Source organism: Globicephala melas, chromosome 7, assembly GCF_963455315.2.
Source record: "Globicephala melas chromosome 7, mGloMel1.2, whole genome shotgun sequence".
In the NCBI taxonomy this organism is placed as follows: domain Eukaryota; kingdom Metazoa; phylum Chordata; class Mammalia; order Artiodactyla; family Delphinidae; genus Globicephala; species Globicephala melas.
The window spans coordinates 23,540,567-23,562,035 of record NC_083320.1 but is presented as its reverse complement, the minus strand read 5'-3'; the positions used below and the strand labels follow the sequence as shown (position 1 = coordinate 23,562,035).

The 21,469-nt window shown below is 32.8% G+C and overlaps 1 protein-coding gene across 2 annotated transcripts in view; it reads left to right on the top strand.

Annotated features, from left to right (window-relative positions):
* The window catches only part of SPAG16 (sperm associated antigen 16), an 885,872-nt gene that overhangs the window by 37,469 nt on the left and 826,934 nt on the right, over positions 1-21,469 (top strand). The window contains exons 6-9 of one of the 2 annotated variants that reach the window (XM_060301455.2): positions 2,541-2,648; positions 8,665-8,782; positions 13,352-13,421; positions 20,817-20,926. In XM_060301455.2, the coding sequence (XP_060157438.1) occupies positions 2,541-2,648; positions 8,665-8,782; positions 13,352-13,421; positions 20,817-20,926 (406 nt within the window). The remainder of the gene's footprint in view (positions 1-2,540; positions 2,649-8,664; positions 8,783-13,351; positions 13,422-20,816; positions 20,927-21,469) is intronic. The other variant, XM_060301456.2, reaches the window with a different exon arrangement.

The window sequence follows — 21,469 nt, the reverse complement described above, 5'->3', positions numbered from 1 at the left end:
TATGCTGCTTTCCTGAAATGGGGAAGTTAGTCACTCTGCCATCTCATTAAGGAAAAGCATTTAAGTAGTGTGTTCTTTTTGATATACGAATCTAAATAGAATGTTTCACTGAATAACTTGCTTCATTGTACTTGAAATAGAATTTATATATTTGGTGTCTGTCGTAATAAAAGTTTTTCTTAAACACAACGATGCTCTACTAATATAATGAGAAAATACTATATAGTTTAAATATTAATAGCTTATATGAATATTTCAAACTTTATTTTTTAGTACAACTTTTATTTTCCTTTTATTAAGCAAATGGGCAGCAGGAAGGTCATAATAGGAGAAGCATCACCATGAAATGAATTTAAATTGTTTCACTGAGTAGACTTCATTTGTCCAAACAGAAAGCGAGTCTCTGAAAACCAATTTAATGGTCAGAAAAACTTTATAAAGTCCAATACTTCAGTCAATTCCTATGCTTTCTTTCCTGGGATGAGTACAAATAGGACTTTAAGTGTATATTTAAGAAGTGAGTTGATGCAGTGCTGCACATTTGTGGTTCTGCTTAAGAAACTCTGCAATATTATTTTTCTAAGTTTTTTTTTAACCTATTATGAGTTTACATTTCAGATAAGATAAATAAAATATAAGCCCATGAAGTAATTCATCAAGTTGTTGTAGACTCAAAATGGAGTTTTAGTAGACTCAAAATCGATGTTCATAAAGTTTAAATTCTTTTATAAAGATATACAAAAAGATCAGTGTTACTAATAGTCATGTATTCTGATATTTTTGATCCCTTAGAGGATATTTACCTACTGGCATGCCCCCTATTTTAGGTAGATAAATGTAGCTGTTTGAGGAATTGAATATATCTGTTCTACTATACTAAATAGTAATATGATGATGATGATGATTACAGTAGCATTTATTGAATATTTTCTATGTGCATGATAGTATATAAGACACTTTACATACTTTTCTTATAAGTGAATGTGAATTCAAGTGATGTTCTTGTGTTTTCACAACAAAATGCCAACTCAGCCATTTATCTTTTCTAGTCATTCTACTTAAACTCACTCCTCCTTATACTCACTTCTCTACTCATTGGGCACATTTTGGTGGCAGAGGGGTTCTCTCTTTTTTTTGGTCCATCTTCTCTCACACATACACACAGAGTTAAAACCTGGAAAGAACAAACTTTGTTTATCTAATAGTTGGAATATTCCACAGATGATTTTTCAAGTCTCAATATTTTAATCAACATTTTCTTGTGCCTTCAAGATTGTTGGCCTGGAAAGGAAGTTGAGGGTTAGATGGTTAGACCATGAAGTACTGTGACACAATGTTTATTTACATGTGGTCAAAACTACAACATTGACAGTAGAATGAAGAACAGTACAGGTCATCCAAAATAAGTGGGAGATGGTAGGGGAGAAAGAAAGAAACTTGGAAGAATGGAAAAGACACTTTCATCATATGCCACGTATGGCTTGATCTTTCAGCAAGAAGTCTCACTGATCATAATATGTGCCATCTGAAGTCTGAAAACCTAAACTCATACCAGTGCTCTGGCAGTATCCCAGCCACCATTCCTCAATGATTGCTCTGACATAGCTCCTAAAGCAGAAATCTATTGCGTGCATTTATTTCATATAATCTGAATTTTGAAATATGAGAGGCAGATTTATTCCATTCTGATCTTTTTGAGAGCTGTCAGTACTCAAATTTAGTCCATCCATTTTTCAGAATGTTAGAATCTCAGTGCAGTAGCACTTTGTCAGTTAACTAAGACTGTTAGATAACCACTTTTACATTATAAATTATATTTTACATTATTACATTGAAACTAACTTACATTGTAGAGGTGGGGGAAACATTCCCATTAATTTTTTCACATACGACTTGGGCTGAGAAAGAATACTCTCGCTTGCTTTATGCCAGGGATCTACAGAAGATATATCCAGTTGAATGCTTCTGTATCACAACACTGATATTGAAGACTTTTCTCATTAAGTTACCAATTATTTTAGTAATATGATCTGTAGGTGGTATATATTTTTCACATGCCTTACCAGAATAAAATCTTGGTTTTCTAGAATTTATACGCTTTCTTTTTTACAATTATCAGAACTAAGTAGCCCACTTAACCATATATTCAAGCAAGTTCAGAATTAAATTTTGTAAAGTTTTTTCCTTTATTTGTAATTATTTTGAATTATCCTATTTTATATGTATTTCAATTTTATAAGCAAATTGTCTTTGAAAATAGATGGATTATGTGTTATTGTGGCAGCATACCTTTAATTTTCCTTTATTTAAATGAAACATGAATAAATGATAGTTTTGAAACTACAGGTTTTAGCCTGTTCATTCCCCACCCCCATATATGTTATATTGGTTGGGATATTTCAATGAGAATTATAGTGGAATCTTTGCTTTTCAATAATCTTTTGAATTGCTTAGTACTGGATTTGAACTGATAAGTAAATAATTTTTTCAGAAAAGAATTAGCAGTGATTTTTAAAGTTGTTATTATTTTTATTTTTCAGCAAGGCTAGAGAAGATCTGCTGAAAACTCAGAAAGAACGTGATTTTCATCGAATGCACCACAAGAGAACAGTCCAGGAGAAAGACAAATTAATTAATGACCTCAAAGGGTAAGCTGCTAGTATTTGTTGGCATATTTATCAAAGAACTATTTAATTTGTGTTAAGCCATTTGGCCATGGAAGAAGGTTCCAGGTAAAGTTATTCATTCAGCATTTATTGAGCATCTACTGTGTGCCATGTGTTTGATACAAAGATGAGCAAGTTTAGGTCCTTGCTGTCAAGGTTCCCAGAGACTATTAAGATGTGTAATGGGGGAGGAGTTAAACAGAAATATAGTGAAATATACTGCATTGTTTTTATGCAAGCCAAGAGGTGGTCACCCCAACCAGATTGGAGAGTGAGTTGGTTCAGGGACCTATTTCTAAAGGAAATGAATTCTAAAGTATGAGTTAACAGGGTGAGGGAGTGGGGTCAGCGTCCTGTGCAAAGGCACCAAGTCACTGGAGGAACATGACATGTTCGCCAAATTGCAAGAATGGAGAGCAAAGTGCAGAAGCAGCTTGACAAGGGCAAGGTGGAAGGGGCCACATACTGCATAACCTTGAATTTATCCTAAGACTTTTAGAAATTACTCTAATGATACTCAGATTCACTTCCCTCTGCCCTCCTCGTCTCCCTGACCCCCCCCCCCCACCCGCCAAATAAGAAAAGAATTTATAATCTCTAACTAAAATTCTCCTTTGCTTGTTCTAGGGCAGTGCTGCCCAATAGAACTTTCTGTAATGTTATAAATATTTTATATCTGTACTGCCCCATATGATAGCCATTAGTCACATCCTCTACTAAGCACTTTCAGTGTGGCTAGTACAACTGATGAATTAAATTGCTGATTTTATTTAATTTTAATTAATTTAAGTTTAAATTTAAATAGCCACATTTGGCTAGTGGCTACTGTATTGAACAACATAGCTTAGGGGTGGTCAGGATAATTGCTGTCTTTAGTAGTGATTATGGTCATTATGACTTTTATGATTTCTTAATTATAGGCTGTCTCGAAAGAATCAATGTACCTTTTAACTTAGCAATATATTAGAAATTAGCGTTTTTCTGATTTTTCTTAATTGAATCTCTATAGAAATCAAAACCAGTTTAATGAAAGAGATTGCATTAACTTGAAAAAAAGGCCTTGAGAGTGTTTATTCATTGACTTTAATCAATGCTTTTGGTTTCATATTTTGGTCTAAATTATTTTTTTGATTCATAAAATTGTTCCAAGTCCAGAAAAATTCAGAAAAAAGTCTTTGAAATGATTTGTTTTCCTCTTAACAATAACATTAATTGAGAAGTAGTACAATGTAATGGAAAGAGCTTGGATTTTGGAGTCACATAAACATTGGAAGCCTGGCTCCACTACTTACCTTTGTGTGTTCATTGTAATTCTGTTTCTTATCTGTAAAAACTGTCATAATAAAAGTACCTAATATAGTGTCTGGAACATAATAGATAGTAAGTACTTTGCACATACCCTAACACTGAAAGTATGTGCTAAATATATACTATTTCACGTAGATTTCCCTTTTGCATTTTTATACAGGTCTCTTTTTAGAACTGTATATTGTATTTTGTTTTAAAAATTTTTATATTTTAATATTTGGGAGTTAATTTTATATCTTTTATATTTGGGAATTATTTTACTCTCAGGACAATAAAGAGGCCTGTGGCTCTTCTGAAGTCATGTAGAAGTCTATAAAGGTAGCGAAGCTTTTTCTTGTACAAAGATAACTAATTGCTGTGCCTTCATCAGGGTGAGGTACCCATTTGCCCAGAGGAAAAGCCCAAAGGTATTTTAGTAGTTTTGTGTGTGTGTGTGTGTGCATACATACACATACACATTCGTGAGTTTGAATCACAGTACATTCTTCATGGGAAAGATCTCAGGTTTGAGTCCATTCTCACCCTCTGTGCTGATACAGGCAGGCTTCAGTACTTCAGTTACTTGGGTTGATGACAGTCTCAGAGCACCTTGGTATCCAGCTGTGGCAGCTGAAATATGATTGTTCACTGTTGCTGATGTTGTATTCATGGTAAATTGTTGTTTGAGTTTTTGTTTTAAATTATTTTTTTGAGACTTCGAGCCTATGTGTAAAATATATCATACTTGTTAAATTTCCTAAAATGTTTAAAGAGAATACTATTATAATTTATTTCATGTAAAAATTCAGCATTTTCAGATTATACTTTTTGTAATCCTTAGGGGCCCCAGTGAAGAAATCCACATTACATTGGAATATAACTACACTTAGTGTATATTCAGATAGCCTTTATTTCCATATTTAATCAGTAAGAATAATGTCTCCATTGAACCATCTGGATAAATCACTAATATATTTTTTCTAAGGACCTAAAACAAAATTTCATTGATGAACTGAGAGTCCCCAAAAAACTAGTCATGAAGCTAATCAATCACCAGTGAAGTTAATCAGTCAGCAGTGAACACCTTATCTTGTAATTGCGCCGTTGCATAATAAATCAGCTATAGAGAAGAGGGTTTTTGATTCCAGGATAAGTTAGGGTCTGAGTTCTCTGTGTCATATTTTACCCAAATATTTCAATGATGTGTCTTTTTATCATAAACCACAAAAAGTTAACCTTAATGTTTTCTCTAAATTGTTCAACTAAGTTGTAATTTGTTGCTTTTACCTCTCAATTTTTCAGAATTTCCTGTTTAACATGAGTGACTTATTATGAATGTACTTATTTTCAGAATTTTTAATACCAACATTTAGAACTTATAAGTGGATGCATTATGAGGTTCTTATGGAATTTATGAAACAGTCACACTTTTTTAGTCTGATTAAACAGAAGATTTCTGTGAATGTTTCCTTGTTATATCTTATTGGTATTTATGTGTTGCTAATTCTTTGCACAGAGGATAATCCAGTCATGTCTCATGAATGAGTAGATGCCAAAATCATCAATAATGTTTTTACTTCAGTTGCCCACAAACTCAGCACACAACGTTTTGTGTATATACCTCTGTACCTGAATGTGTGTTTACAAATGTATAAATGTCCCTAGAAGTTTATAGTATATAGCAAAATGTATATATGCTAAGTACATTAAGTAGAATAGGGGATGAAATTATATATACTACTTATATCTTTTATTTTATTACTCTCCCTTGCTTTGCTGAGTGTGACTGAATTAATACACACTAAGTATAACATATATAAAATACATATTATTATATATAATATAATATAAATATATATCATAACTTTAATGCTTAGGTTTTATTACTGTCATCAATGAAGTATAATCAAAATTATGTTGAGAAATATGATTTATAAATCAATGGCTTTCATAAATATATTCATGAAAATATTTTATAAAATGAGGACTACTGTTTTAAGTTTTTAATAAAAACAAATGTAAAATTATTTTGGGAGACTTCTGCTTTGAGTCATATAAGAATAACTGGTATAAAGCTAGCTCTCCAGCTGGTACTGGACTAGCTGTCCACTGTAATGAACTACAAAACTGGACAGAATTTTTGGTGTTGTTTTGTAGAGTAGAACTGGGATGTCTAAGAGGAGGGAAATACACAAAGTGAGTAGCATGATCAGCCCAGATTTCTGTCTGGAGTCACTTTTCAGAAAATAGTATGACAAGGTGGGACCCACACAGACCACGGTAGTCTTGATGAGCTGACGAGGCAGAGGTCAGAGTTCAGGGCTGCTGAGAGAGCTAGAATTTGCAGGACAGGGTGCACAAAAGGAGGGAGGTACATGAAAAGGTACTTGAGAAATATCTGTAGTGGTTCCTTTTAGTCTTTGACCAGATACTAAGTTGTGGAAGTACATGGTAACAGAACATGAAGCCTGCAAAGAACAGCTCCTGGGCAACTGTGTGCCAAATGGAGATTCCAGAGATTGCAGATGTAGGAGTTCTGACCAGCTACAATGGAGAAAGCTCACTGAATACTCTGAGTACTCAGTTAAGACCCTTGATAAACCCTGCCATAGGAGCTGAGCTATTCTAGTCTTGGAGAAGGAACTATTTTAGACTTGCCCTATAAAAAGCTTAAAGGTAAACTTCGAAAGGCCTCTGCAGCAGCTTGCAGCACAGCTGAAGTGTTAGCTCTTTCTAGGGCAGGAGGGCCACCTCTGCAAGCCCATAGGGCCTGAGGAGGAGCACTACAGAAACAGCATTGTCAGGGACATCCTGAGAACCAGAGAAAAAGAAGTCATTTCATATTGATGAGAGTCAGTTCATCAGAAAGATATAATGTGCATGATTCTAATATAAGACTTGAAAATATATGAAGCAAAACCTGATAAAGCAGAAGGGAAAAATAGATATTTCCATAGTTATAATTGGAGATTTTAACATTCCTCTTGTAGCAATTATTAGAAAAATAGGAAAAAATTCTCAAGTTGACAGAATAGGACAAATTAATTGTGCATAATTGATATTTCTTGAATTCTGTCAATACTTTGGACTTTTCAAGTGCCTATGGAATGCTCACCAAAATAGGTCATATGCTGAGCCATAAAAAAAATCTCTATAAATTTCAAAGAACTGATATCCGTACAAAGTATCTCTGACCTCAATCAAATTAAATTAAAAATCAATGACAAAAAGCTCTGGAAAATTTCCAAATAACTGGAAATTAAGTAACATATTTCTAAATCACCCATGAATCAAAGAAGGAAATGAGAAAATATTTTGAACTGAATGATTTAAAATGTAACATTAAAATTTGTGGGATTCAGCCAAAGCAGTGCATAAAGTGAAATTGATAGCTTATATTAGAAAAGAAGAAATATTTAAACTAATGGTCTAATCTTGTACCTTAGAAGCTCAAAAAAGAACAATTAAATACAAAGAAAGAAAAAGAAGATCAGAAACCAATAAACTAGCAAAGTTATAAACATAAGAAAAATTCAACAAAATCATATATTGGTTGTATAAAAATATAACAAAACTGGCAAAATTGATAATAAAATTGTCAAACCCTAGATATACTAATTATCACCAAATGTTGGCAAAGAGGTGAAGTAACCAGGAGTCTCATATATTGCTGTTGGAAGTATAAACTACGACACAGCAATTCAACTCCTAGGTATGGTTTCTAAGAGAAACTACGACCCAGCAATTCAACTCCTAGGTATGGTTTCTAAGAGAAATACTCCTAGGTATGGTTTCTTATATGACTTGTATAAGAATTTTCATAGAAACCTTATTCATAATAGTCCCAAACTGAAAATAACTCAGTTCTTCATCAGCATAATATTGGATAAACACATTGTAGAATATACATACAAAGGAATAGTACTCACAATAAAAAGGAATGAATTACTGATATATACAACAACATGGAAGGATCTAAAAAAAAATTATGCTGAGTGAAATAAGCCAGTTTCTGAAGAGAACATGTTCTATGATTCCAAGTATATGAATGTCTAGAATCTCCTGAAATGTTAGAAATGCTCTATATTTTGATGACAATGTGGACTACCTGGGCATGCATGAAAACTGTAATACTTAAGGTCTATATATTTCACTCCATGTAAATCACGCTTCATAAAAGTGAAAAAATATTTTGAAAGCGTTTTCAAATAAAACAGATTCTTAAAATTTATATCATACGTTGAGATGAATTGAGATATCTAAATATTTTATACTTAATTTTCTTAATATGAGGTTATTCATACTTGTTTTCAAGACCATCCTTAATTTTGATGTGAATGACACCCTTTCTGTTTAATCATCTATTGTTTGTAGCCCTTGTCTTTTTGAAAATTGTTTCTAATTAAAGAAACTGCAATTTTGTTTTCTGTCAATGAATAGCAGCAACTTCTGGGTGCATACTTGAATACAACAAAAGTAAACAGAGAACTAGTTAACCCAAGAGAAATGTGACTTTTCCACCTCCACCTAGGTTGCAGGGAAGTTGTATGCCAAATAGTAGTTCTTGAACTTCTTGGCTCTGTTGTGTTGACCTTTATATGGTTAATTCATTTCTTATTCCAATGAAAAAAAATAGAAAAAAGATTTAGGTGTTATATGGAATCACTGATTTAACTCAATTACCCTTTAAGATGCCCTTTATTTTTCATAGGTTGAAGTTACATTACGCATCTTATGAACCAACTATAAGAGTATTATATGAGAAGCACCACGCTTTACTGAAGCAGAAAATGCTGACCTCTTTGGAAAGAGACAGAGCAGTGGGACAGGTAAAGAGACCATCCAAGCTACCTGAAAATGATTTTTAACCATTTAGTTTTTATAACATTATTAGAAATATTGGTTTTGTTTCTGAGTTAAATTTTAAAAGATTTCCCCCAATTGTCATGCTGTAAAAAAGATTAATTTGGAAACATCCAGGAGAAGTATTATATCCATTTTAAAACTAAAAAGATTATTATTGAATTAAAACTATTTAATTAAAATATAACTTTTTAGGAGATTATTAAAATATAGTTACAGAGAAAAACTCAGCCATTAAAACATAACAACATTTAAGCTGGGTTTTAAATGCCAGCTTTGACAGCTATAAACCTGGACCTTACCTAAACACTTTAAACTCAGATTTCTCATACATAAAGTATAACCACAATGACCTATCTTTTAATATTGTTGTGAAACTTAGATGAGATAATGAATAGAAAGTCCATGCAATTTACCCCCAAATGAATATTTGAAACACCTAGTTACTGACGCAATTTTCAGTCATTTTTGCTGTTGACACCCTTTTTCATTCTTCTTGCAGGGTTTTTGTATAGGCCTAGGCCTGGGGTAGTGGTGAGGAATCTCTAGTATAGAATTCAAGAAAAATAAAACAAAATGTTTCTTGGCCACATTAAAAATATGTAACACTTTATTAGAAAATATAAAACTGCTACTATGCTTAACATTCTTTTATTGTTTTCTGGAGATTTTAATTTTTGGTCAAACTTTCAGAAGCTACAGAAGCTTGCACGATGGTTACAAAAGTGTGAATGATTTTATTAAGACATACTTTAATCAACTGTATATTGTCTTTTCTTGAGTATAATCTTCAGCTACTACAATAAAAACATCACTTGTCTCCTTGTTTCTTTTTTTTTTTTTGCGGTACGCGGGCCTCTCACTGCTGTGGCCTCTCCCGTTGCGGAGCACAGGCTCCGGACACGCAGGCTCAGTGGCCATGGCTCATGGGCCCAGCCGCTCCGCAGCATGTGGGATCTTCCTGGACTGGGGCACGAACCCGTGTCCCTTGCATCGGCAGGCGGACTCCCAACCACTGCGCCACCAGGGAAACCCTTCGTGTTTCTTTGTGCTTGAAATTTAATTGTGTATTCTTGAATGTATGAATTGCATTAATGGTAATATTGCATAAAAATAGTTTAATAATAGTTTACATTTTTATGGTACTGTATTGTCAAACCTTCAGAATTTCATCTCTTTGCTCTTTTTCATCTAACCTGTCCCCACAGCCTCCCAACAAGAGACAGTTCTACAACCTGGAACACTGTGAGCTAGATTCAGGTTGCTCCTGCTTCTTTTCCTGCCACAAAACAACTTAGACTTTTGCTCCTCATCTTACTCTCCTTTTCCCCTTGTTTTCATGCACATCTCCCTATTACTCTTCTCTCAGGAGGAATCCATCAGTCCCCTGGCCATACATTCCCAAGTGACCACGTATACTTTGGTGTCTCTGACAGACCACTCAGACTAAGTTTCAATATTCAGGGATATCAGGGCCTTCCAGGCATCCATGATGGCAAGTGCCTACACTCCCCTACAGGTTGTTGATTTCTACATCTGCCATCTATCTATCACTGGACTAGATCTTCCAGGCAATATCAGTGTGATTAGGGCTAAGTTATCTTCCTGGAATGGCCATCAGTTCCCCTATCTCTAACATGAGGTTAGATCAAAGGCCATATTAAGGACATATTTAGGCCATATACAGTCTTTGGGTTTCAGATTGCTCATCACTGGTTTGGTTACAAGAGCTAAGGATTAGGAGTGATTGGAGTCAGTCCCAGCTGTGCTACAAAGTAGCCATGTGAACATTCAGGTAACTTTACATATATGTCTCTTTTCTCATTCATTAAACAAAGATAAAATTACTTGCCTTATGATTGATATGTATCTAAAATGAAAACATGTTTGAAAATGAAAATCATTCTCTCTATGAGGAAGGGTTGAATTTTACACACTACCATTCAGATATGTAAAGAACTGTATCTTCATTATCTACAACTTACTTTGTCTTTGAACCCCTACTCCTGCTGAAGGCAAAATAAAACATAACCTGCTATTAAAGACTATCCAGATCTTTCTGGGTTAAAACGGTCTCTTTGAGTTTAACACAGGGTGTTTGAATGTTATATTAACTGATTGTTTAGCTAAAACATATCTGTCAGTGTTAATTTTCTGTCATCAAATAGCATCCTTTTCTTCTCACTCTTCCCAGATGGCTCCTAGTACAAGAGACCCGTATGTGTCCACTGGCCCAAAGTCTACATGCTATCCTTTCGGCCTTCACTTTCTAGTGTAGTGTGACTGGTTTGGTTATATTCCTGGTGTTTAGGTACATGGTTCTGGGTGGTTCTTTTGAGTGTGAACCTAATATACCTTGCTTATTCCATGGCCTCTGCTACACCTTCTGTGAGATCCTTAACATCTGGACCTCATTGTCCTGACTCTCATTCATTGTCATTTCCTTATCATTTCCTTAAAAACCTTATCTTAATGACCATTTAGCTTACTGTGTTTCTCTTAACATATAGACTTCTCAAATACTTTGCATGAAGAAGGGTTAGTTTTTAGAATTTTTAATGCTATTTAGTTTGTATATAAGAGTGAAAATGTACTGTGAGATGACAAAAATCTAATAAGTATGTGTTTATAAATTCTTTTGATAGATAATAAACAATGTAACTTTTATTTATCTTTGAAAAATATTTTATTTATTTATTTATTTAATTTATTTTTGGCTGTGTCAGGTCTTAGTTGCGACACGCAGGATCTTTGTTGCGACACGCAGGATCTTTTTTGCAGCATGCAGCATCTTTCGTTGTGGCGCACAGGTTCTTCAATGAGGCACGTGGGCTTCTCTCTGGTTGTGGCGCCTGGGCTGCAGAGTGCGTGGACTCTCTGGTTGCGGCACGCAGGCTTAGTTGCCCCGAGGCATGTGGGATCTTAGTTCCCCGACCGGGGATCAAACCTGAGTCCCACGCATTGGAAGGTGGATTCTTTACCACTGGGCCACCAGGGAAGTCCCCAACTTTTAAATTTATTTAAGTCTTATGGAAACATCTATAATTTAATTAGTTTCAACTTTACAGAATTACTGAAAATGTCCAAAATTCTGAATTAGAGCCCCATGTTTCAAAAAAGATAAAATATAATTTATTTGTTAGAATATATATATATGTATAATAGATTACATTTTATTGTTTTTGGATCATGGGGTTCAATTTAGGATAAATTCTAAAAGATACATACATATATATGTATGTATTTCTAGGTCTGTCTGCTGAGAGGGTCTAGAAGTAATGACACTGCAGTAGCAACAAGTATATCCAGTGCCCAATATCAATTTCTAATACTATTCTCCAATAAGAGGAAGTAGTTAGTGCTCCTTGGAGAAGTGGCTGAGTGTAGTCTGGGTAAGGAAAATACAAGATGAGCCCGGGAGAGCATTTGGGGCATCACGTTGTGCTAGAAATTAGGAAATGTTCATAATGTAAAAAAGAAAACAAGGAAGGAAGGAAAGAAGGAAGGAAGGAAGGAAGGGAGGAAGGAAATACCCAATATGATAATGGAGTATGTCAAAGGACAAAGGAACTATTGTGGGCAGCTATAGATGGACCACCAACCAAATTTGGTTTGGATGTTGAGCCTGATGATGTACCATGGTAATGCATGGCATTAACAGGGGAAACAGGGTATACAGGAACTCTCTGTACCATATTTGCAACTTTTATGTAAATTTTACACTATACTAAATAAGAAATTCGTTAAAAAATTTTATAATCCATTTGGCATCCAAAAATAGATATAAAATTTTTACTTTTTTTTCCCACCCAGGCATTTCATGAGCACTAATCCATAGATTACAAATTATTATCTGCTATTTTCCATTAATAAGGAAATGTTGCTACTCAATGATAGTAGAAAAATGTGTGTATCTGTATATAATTAAATAGATGATATTTTGTGTTGGTATAATCATATAAGGGATGAGATAGCTTTTTAAGGTTGAATTTTTAATTTAAGTCTGTTTTTCAGGAAATATCAGTAAATGGTATGCCACCAAACTAACAAATTAAATAAAACAAGGAGTAAGTTTGTGGGTGGAAGATGAGTTAAGAGTTTTAGGATAACAACAGTCTCTTCATATTTTACTTCCCAAGTAATACTTACCTCATCTTTTATGGACATAAAGATGAATTAGGCTGTTGTGAAGCAATTTCAACAGAGGAGAAAACTCTCAAAGTAGACACCTGAATAATTATCATTAAAAGTGTGCAATGGGTATTGTTGTCTCAGGAAACTATGCTGTGAAATAAATGTTTCAGGCGTTTACCCATAATAGATACTTAATACTTGCCATGGAATTGAATTTAAACTTAATAAAATTGTGTTTTCTTTTGTTACAATTAATGTTTAAATTTTTAAAATACATAAGAATTAATCCAAGAGAAATTAATATTTTCTATATTTTGTAATCAATATTTAAACATTGTATTTTAACCCATTTTTTGAGTTATTTAGTATATAACCTCATATCTTTGGATTTTACTTTTTAGATTTCTGGACTTCAAGAAACACTGAAGCGTATGGAAATAGGGCAGAGTTTCCATGCTCCTGAAATTACAGGTAAAAGTGAAATATAATAAAACTGTAATTTATTATAGGTTGGTGATTTTTCAATCCTATCAGAACTCAAAATGCTGATAGGGTGACTTCTTAACCTTATATTTGAGGCAACTATTTTTAGGCATTGGAAAACATCACAAGTCACAGAAGGCAAATGATAGAAGGAAAATTTGTAAGTTGAGCTTCACCATCATCATGACTTTTTGTCTGGGAAAATTTCCAAACCAAACTCTATGGCGATGGAGGTCAAGAAGAGCATGGCAGTCCTGTTTGAACTGAAAAGGCAGACTATAGTTCATAAGTTGTTGAAGCATCTAGAATCTGTAGGAAAGGGCACCAGATAAGAGGGTGCTGCAATGAACAGTGGCCTGGTTTGTGAGAGAGTGTACTATAAGTCCTTAGATGATGGCTGGGCTACACATGCAAGACTACCTGAGATTTGCCAGAGAGAAAAGACTCTTTAGGATTCAGAGGGGACCAGTGATCTATAGTTCTCTTTTGTGCCAGTACCATACTGTTTTGATTACTGTAGCTTTGTAGTAAAGTCTGAAGTCAGGGAGCCTGATTCCTCCAGCGCCATTTTTCTTTCTCAAGATTCCTTTGGCTATTCTAGAGATTGTCATACTGAGTGAAGTAAGTCAGACAGAGAAAGACAAATATCATATTATATCGCTTATATGTGGAATCTAAAAAAAGGGTACAAATGAACTTATCTACAAAACACAAATAGAGTTACAGATATAGAAAACAAACTTATGGTTACCAGGGGGTATGAGAGGGACGATAAATTTGGAGATTGAGATTGACATATACACACTACTATATATAAAATAACTAATAAGTAATTACTGTGTGACGCAGGGAACTCTACTCAGTACTCTGTAATGGCCTATATGGGAAAATAATCCAAATAAGAGTGGATATATGTATATATATAACTGATTCACTTTGCTGTACACCTGAAATTAACACAACATTGTAAATCAACTACAATCAAAATTAAAACCAGTAAAAAACAGAAAAAACAAAACAAAAAGAGGGGACCAGGGATTCTAATTGTCAAGCAGTGATGGGATATATTGGCGTTCTGGCCAGGCCTGGATTGAAAGACCTCTTCAACACCTTGGTGACACCATATTAACATTAACCATACTGTACCCACCCTATAAAACCAAAAAGAAAGCTTACACAGGATTCCTAGGGGAAACAGAGTTTAGAGTTTGAATTTTGCCAAGTTAGAGAACCTTGGGGAATATTTAGGGCTTTCCATGGATCCACTCGAACAGAACATAAAATTAAGCCTGGAATTCAAGGTGATCATCAAAAAATTAAACTGCTTACTAGAACAGAAATCAGTACCTTTCAGAGGAAGATAATTGTCCAGAGTTTAATAATCTACCTTTATACTGCTCAGTGTATAATTAAATTTTTCTAGTTATGTTATAGAAATTGGAAAATGTGATCCACAATCAAGACAGAAACAATAAATGGAAACCTATATTCAGATGGCCCAGGTGTTGGATTTAGCAGATAAAAATGCTAAAGCAACTATTTTTTAATATGATCAAGGACTTAAAGGAAAATATTACATTATAAATGAAGTGGTAGAGAATCTTGGCAGATAAATGGAAACTCAAAAAAAAAAGGAAATAGAAATCTCTTACTGAAAAATACAATAACTAAAATCAAAATTTTATACTTCACAATAGATTGGAGATGATGGAAGTGTCAGTGAATTTTAAGAGCCATCAATAAAAATCATCTATTCTAAAGAAGAAAGAGAAAAAAAATGAAGGAGCCTGTTTAACATACAAGTAATTGGAGTCCCAAAGGAAAAAAAATGAGAATGGGGCATAAAAATATTTAAACAAAAGATGACCTAAAATTTTCCAAACTTGATGTAAAGCATATACTCACAGATCCAAAAAAAGCAACTAACTATAAACACAAAGAAATCATGCCTGGATGCATCATACTCAAAATTTATGTGAGAAAATCTTGAAATCAGCAAGAGAGAAAAAACACGTTACCTATAGGGAAACAATAATGCAAATAAAGGCTTATTTCTCATCAGAAATATTGGCGGCTAGAAACAATGAAATGACATGTTTAAAATGTAGAAAAATTTAATTCAGAATTCTATATTCAATAAAAATATCTTTCAGAAATTAGAATGAAATATAAACATTTCAATACAAATGAAGCTGAGAGATTTTGTTGCAAGCCATTCTAAAGTACAGGAAATGCTAAACTATTTTCTTTGGGCCAAAAGAAAAGTAAGCCAGAAGAAACTTAGATCTGCAGAATTGAATACTGTACAGAGATTTAGAAATGTTAAATTCTGGTTAATGTAAACGTTAAGATTTCCTCTTCTTAATTTTCTTAAAAGGAAAGTGACTGATAAAAACTAAAATTATAGCCTTGTAAAATAATGCTCTATAAGGTATGTAAGGTATGTAAAGGATAAGAAAATAATAATTTGGGAGGTAGTGCAAATGTTCTATATCTTGATTTGAAGATATAGGTGGTTGGTTATATGCCTACTTATCTTTGTCCAAACTTACCGAACTCTACACTTAAAATGTATGCATTTTATTTTATGTAAATTATACCTCAATAATGTTGACTTAGAAAAGAATGATGGGAAGCTCTAAAATGTAGAGAGACTGCAAAATGGTGAATTTTTAATAAAAATAACATTCTGGTATTTCCAGATGACTGTTCATTGTGTTCTCTGATTGATTAAGGCTTAAAAGAAATGTGTAGCATTCTCATATTCAAAAACTTTTTCTCAGCCTTGATTCAGTAGTTCCTTTCCTAATATTTTATATTAAAGAAATATCAGTTATGCTCAGTGATGCCTAGAGAGTCTATGCACAGGGATGTTTATTGCACTCATATTTATAGTAACAAAACTATACAAGCAGTCTTAATCTTTAATCACAAGTGAATGTTTCAATATAGTTGATCATACAATACTAGAAAGTCTTTAAAAATCACACATAAAAAATGTTCATATTAAAATATTAATGTTAAGAAATAAAAACATGTAGTATAAGATCATGTCTGTTAAATATATGAAACTCGAAAATGTTTACATAATTTTATTTGGGTAATGCGATTATTTCTTCATTTTTTCCTTACTGCATTTTTTTCAAAGAATATTTATTTCTGTTTACATCAAAAATTTTTTTCATATATATATAACTTTTAAGAAGAATACAATCAGATATAAATATGATATGTGAAACTACCATAATTTCAGGAACTCTAACTCTCAAGTTGAATAAAGACTGTGAAAAACAATAAATATAAGATGGCATAAAGGTTGAACTGTGCATTGAATTGATGCTTGCATCAGTTAATCTCTAAATGTTACATTCTACTTATAAGAGCTTATGATTTTATTTATTTATCCTTGACATCTCTATTAAAATAAAATAATGGTTTATAGATAACTCCTTTATGAAATTATCTCCTGGTATTTAATCTAATTTATAAATGAATATATTACATGTTTTTCTAAGCTGACATTTATAAGTTACTTTGAAGATCAAGTTTGTAATTACATTTTTATCTGTGATGTTTTGAAGTGACTTTTGATCAAAAGAAATAAATTCAAGCCCAACATGAAGAAAACAGGTTTTCTTTTTTAGTTTCATAGTCTCAGTTACCTGAATAAAAGTTATTCCTTAAATTCCGTACTGAATAATTTTGTGCTCCTTATAAACATGCCTTCTAGTTTTAGATAAAGGACTTGCAGTTCCTTTTCCTAAGTTCCTTGTGGCATGCCAGCATTTGGCTGTGTGATCTCTGTTATTACTCAGATTGGCTGATCAACTAGAACCTTACTTAGTCAACTTTGAAAAGAACTTGGTTTATTGGTTAACTGGTGGTTCTTCGTAAATCCTGCTGTCCTTCACAATTATTTTAATATATTTAACTCTTTCCCTTTTCATTTTCTCATTTTGGCTTAATTTTTAAAGTATTTTATCTGTCTGTCATTTATCTACCTATTTTTCGTTCAGTTTGAACAGAAGTTGGTATGGCAGTAGAAATTCTTCAGATTAAATGTAATTCGCCCTGTAGTTAGGAAACAATGACTTGATTGTCATTTACTCTGAACTTTGGGAAAAAGACTAATTAATTGTTATTTAATCTGAATTTAAGGAATAAGATAAAACTTAGACTCACTTGGAGTAGTTATCAAAAAATTTTGAATGTACCATATTTTTTGACTATCAAAGTGATGCGCTTATTACAGAAAAATTTTAAATGATAAAATGTTTTAAAAATTATCCATAATTGCTACCACCTAGAGAGAATATTAATGTTTTAGTAGTCAAATTTCTTACCTGAAAAGGGTTTATAATTCTACATTTACTCTTGTCTGGTATGTAGAATAATAGAAAAATTCCTAGGAGAAACTATGAAATAGTGAATTATTATCAGCTAGATGTTTGAAGTGATAGTTTTGTTACATTTTTCTGTGTTGTAATGGAAAGTAATATGTATCAAATATTTACAAGAAACTACAAAGAAAGCACTTTAGTATTACATATTATGAGAGAAAACTTTTTTTGTGCAAATTATATAAGCTCAGAAAGTTTACCAGTGTGCTGGTTTTTATTATGTTTGTGTTAGCTGATGTTTGATTTCATATGAGGTTGCAATTTGAATACAATGATACCTATTTCCAAAGTAGGTATAAAAATACATATAATTGTATTTTATGATATCTTGTAATTTATGATAGGAAACTATGAATTCAGTAAGAACTTCTAGAAATTGGAAATGTTTTATGAAGTGAAAAACTGTGAAAGCTGACTTCAGCATCACAAACAGATGTCATATATAGTAGAGCAAAGGTTTTAGTTTAATTAATTGCTTTTTAAATCGGGTATTTTTTGTTGCTCAGAATTTCACTACAAGATGTCATTTTCTTATGACTATATGTAGTATATGGTCTAGTTTAGAAAGATATATTATCATTTCAAATATAACCTCTTTCCCTTTATCTCTGTTACCTTTTTGTGAATTCCAATTAGATGTGTACTTGATCTCATTTTAGCTTCCTAATCTCTTAGATATTTTCTGTTTATCTCCCTGTCATAAACTATGGATAATTTCTTCAGAACATTTTTTTCAGTTAAGTAATTCTTTTTTCAGCTGTGTTTAATCTATAATGGAGTTAAGGACTGGCACAATATAGGTACTTACGTATTTGTTAAATGAATATATTCATGCATATCTGACAGTTAACCAGGGGCCTGAACATGTTCTGTTAACATTGATTGAATGTATGCATACATGAAGAAATGGTTGAATGGGTGAAATTTTGCACTGGGAGTACAATAACTATAATTTCTATGAGTGAAAATTTGTTTATTTATTTGATGTTTACTAAGGAATTGTATCTTCCTTAAGATAATGACTGTGCCCAAGTAAAATTTGGCAAACTGCATAGTAGCAGTCAGTACTATAGGCCTTTTCATTAACAAGCATTAGATGATAAGCATGAGGATCCTGTGATGGAGAAATGGACTTTGCCAGGGTGTTACTAAACATTAAGAAGCACTATGTGGAATTTGAAAATTATATGCACTTTTATGAATGTGACAAGGACCCAATGTTTGAGTCTCTCATTTGTTCTACAAATCTTTGTATAAAGTGATATTTATCTGATAGAGAGTGGGAATCATGTTTATTATTGGTACATTGAGAAATAATTGTTACTTTTCTTTCAATTACACATACACTATGCAATGTGTATTCTCATGTTTTGGTTGCAAATGTCGATTTTTTTCCTAAAATATTTTTATAAAGTATAAATTCTTGTAATTTCATTTTGATTATGGAACAACTACATATCCTTATATATAAACCAAGCCCTTTTTGATTTTTTACTTTCATTTATCCTTACCATTTTGTTTGTTTCTTGCTTTTTATTTTATTTCTTTCACGAAGTGGTGCTTAGTAATGTTTTGCATGCTATCTGAGGTCTGCTCGTATTCCTAGAATTATCTACTGGAATCCTGGATTTCTCTCCTTACTGCTTTCTCCTTTCTTCCCTGTAGATATTACTATACAAATTCTCCTTATATGTAAAAGGGAACAAAAGGTAGTGACCTTCACAGGGTTAATGACAGGTTTTCATGAAATAATACGTGTAAATTGTTTAGACCAGTACCTGTTAGATAGTAAAACATCAATGAGGCATAAATGCTAATGATTATTATTTTAAATTATTATCATTATCAGGCTTTCACTCTTGGCTGTTGAAGAGGAAAATACAATAAAAGAGAATTCGAAGTGAAAATTTTTCTCTAATCTCAATGAACTGTAGTTGTTGCCTTTTCTCCACATTTTGACTTCCAGATGCTGTGGGGCTCTAACTTGTAGCACCGTAGAGCGAGGACATGCAGTCTGGATACCCTAGTGTTAGAAGTTTTAAAAGTACTTTCATGTAGTACTAACTTATGCAGCATTCGGCTTTTATGTTATTGTGGGGATTATTTTGATGGTTTTCTTCCTTGAAACTGGTACTGAATAGGAAAAAATTAGATCAGGAAAGAAACTAAATGTTAGCATATGCTTCCTTACTTTATAACATCAGGATTCTTTGAGAGTCTTGACATTGAAATCATCCACATATTTTTGTGTTCATCATCTTTTCTCTATTATAAATTAATGTTATAAATTAGAACATTTAGTCACTTAATTATGAGTTAATAATGATTATAACCATATTAATTATTTGAAATCAGCTGGCTGTTTAGAAATACAGGGGGAAATTATGTATACCTGAACATGTATATGTATATGGAAAGATGTGAAAAAGTAACAGACTTTTCCTGTCACTTTTCTTTTTACCTCAGATGATTCCTTTATGTCCAGGAGACTGTGGGGACCAATGTTACAACTGTATTGGAATGTTACCCTGTTTTTTCTTTTCTTTTTTTCTCAACATTGTGAAGCATAGAGAATATTTTATTAATACAATATTCATTTAAAAATCTCTTTGTTTATTATACAGTTCCACTTGGGAAATTTTGTCATTGCTTAGCATTCTCTCCTTTGACTCCCTTCAACTTTTGTTTATAAACACATGAAACCTCATGATAACAGGAATTTAGATATAATGTTACTGGAGATTGGCTCACATGCTTTTCAACTGCTCGCAATGCTGTTTCACTAACCTTGCAGCAATGCCACCCTGCATTTTTGGGAAATGAATTTGAGACTTCATTTAATACATTTTAGTATGATTTTAATATTATTAGTTTAATACTTCAAAAAATACGTGTATAATGAATTTGGCTTTCTTATTTTTTTTGGTTATAATATTTCTTACAAACAGTATAAACATTAAGAGTAAACTGTATTATCTTATAGTTGTTCCGAATTGTGAAAAGGAAAATGCACCAGAAGGTCCTACTCAGAAAGGTCTTCATGAAGCCAGAGAACAAAGCAAACGTAAAACAAAGATGAAAGTTAATACAAAGGTATGATATTTTTGTTTCCATTAATTCATACTTAACTCTCAGATATTCAGATTCACGGACTCGTATCATTATTATATTGGAAAAGTAATTTAGAAGTTATGTATTCCAAACCACTTGGTCTATAGATAGAAAATGGAGGTTCTTAAATGTTACTAGTAACTAGTTAATTGAGGGACACACATTTATTAGTGGCAGAGACAGCTCAGTGAATCACTCTGCCACTTACTCAAACTTAATCATGGCCATTTCTGCTCACCTGCTCACTCTTCTGCTTAAAATTACCTTTGTCCAAAAGAAATAACTATCAGATCATCCCTTATTTATTTTCTCATACTATAACTTCAAACTTTCATTAGTCTTTTCAAAAAGAAGAATGGAAAGAATTATACCCCATTTAAGAATCTCTTTATATCTGAGCGCCTTTGCTGTGCATCAGGATGAGAGTTAAAATCTTCCGTGATTACAGAAAAAATGGTATTAAAAATGTCTGGTCTGGGGCTTCCCTTGTGGCGCAGTGGTTGAGAGTCCGCCTGCCGATGCAGG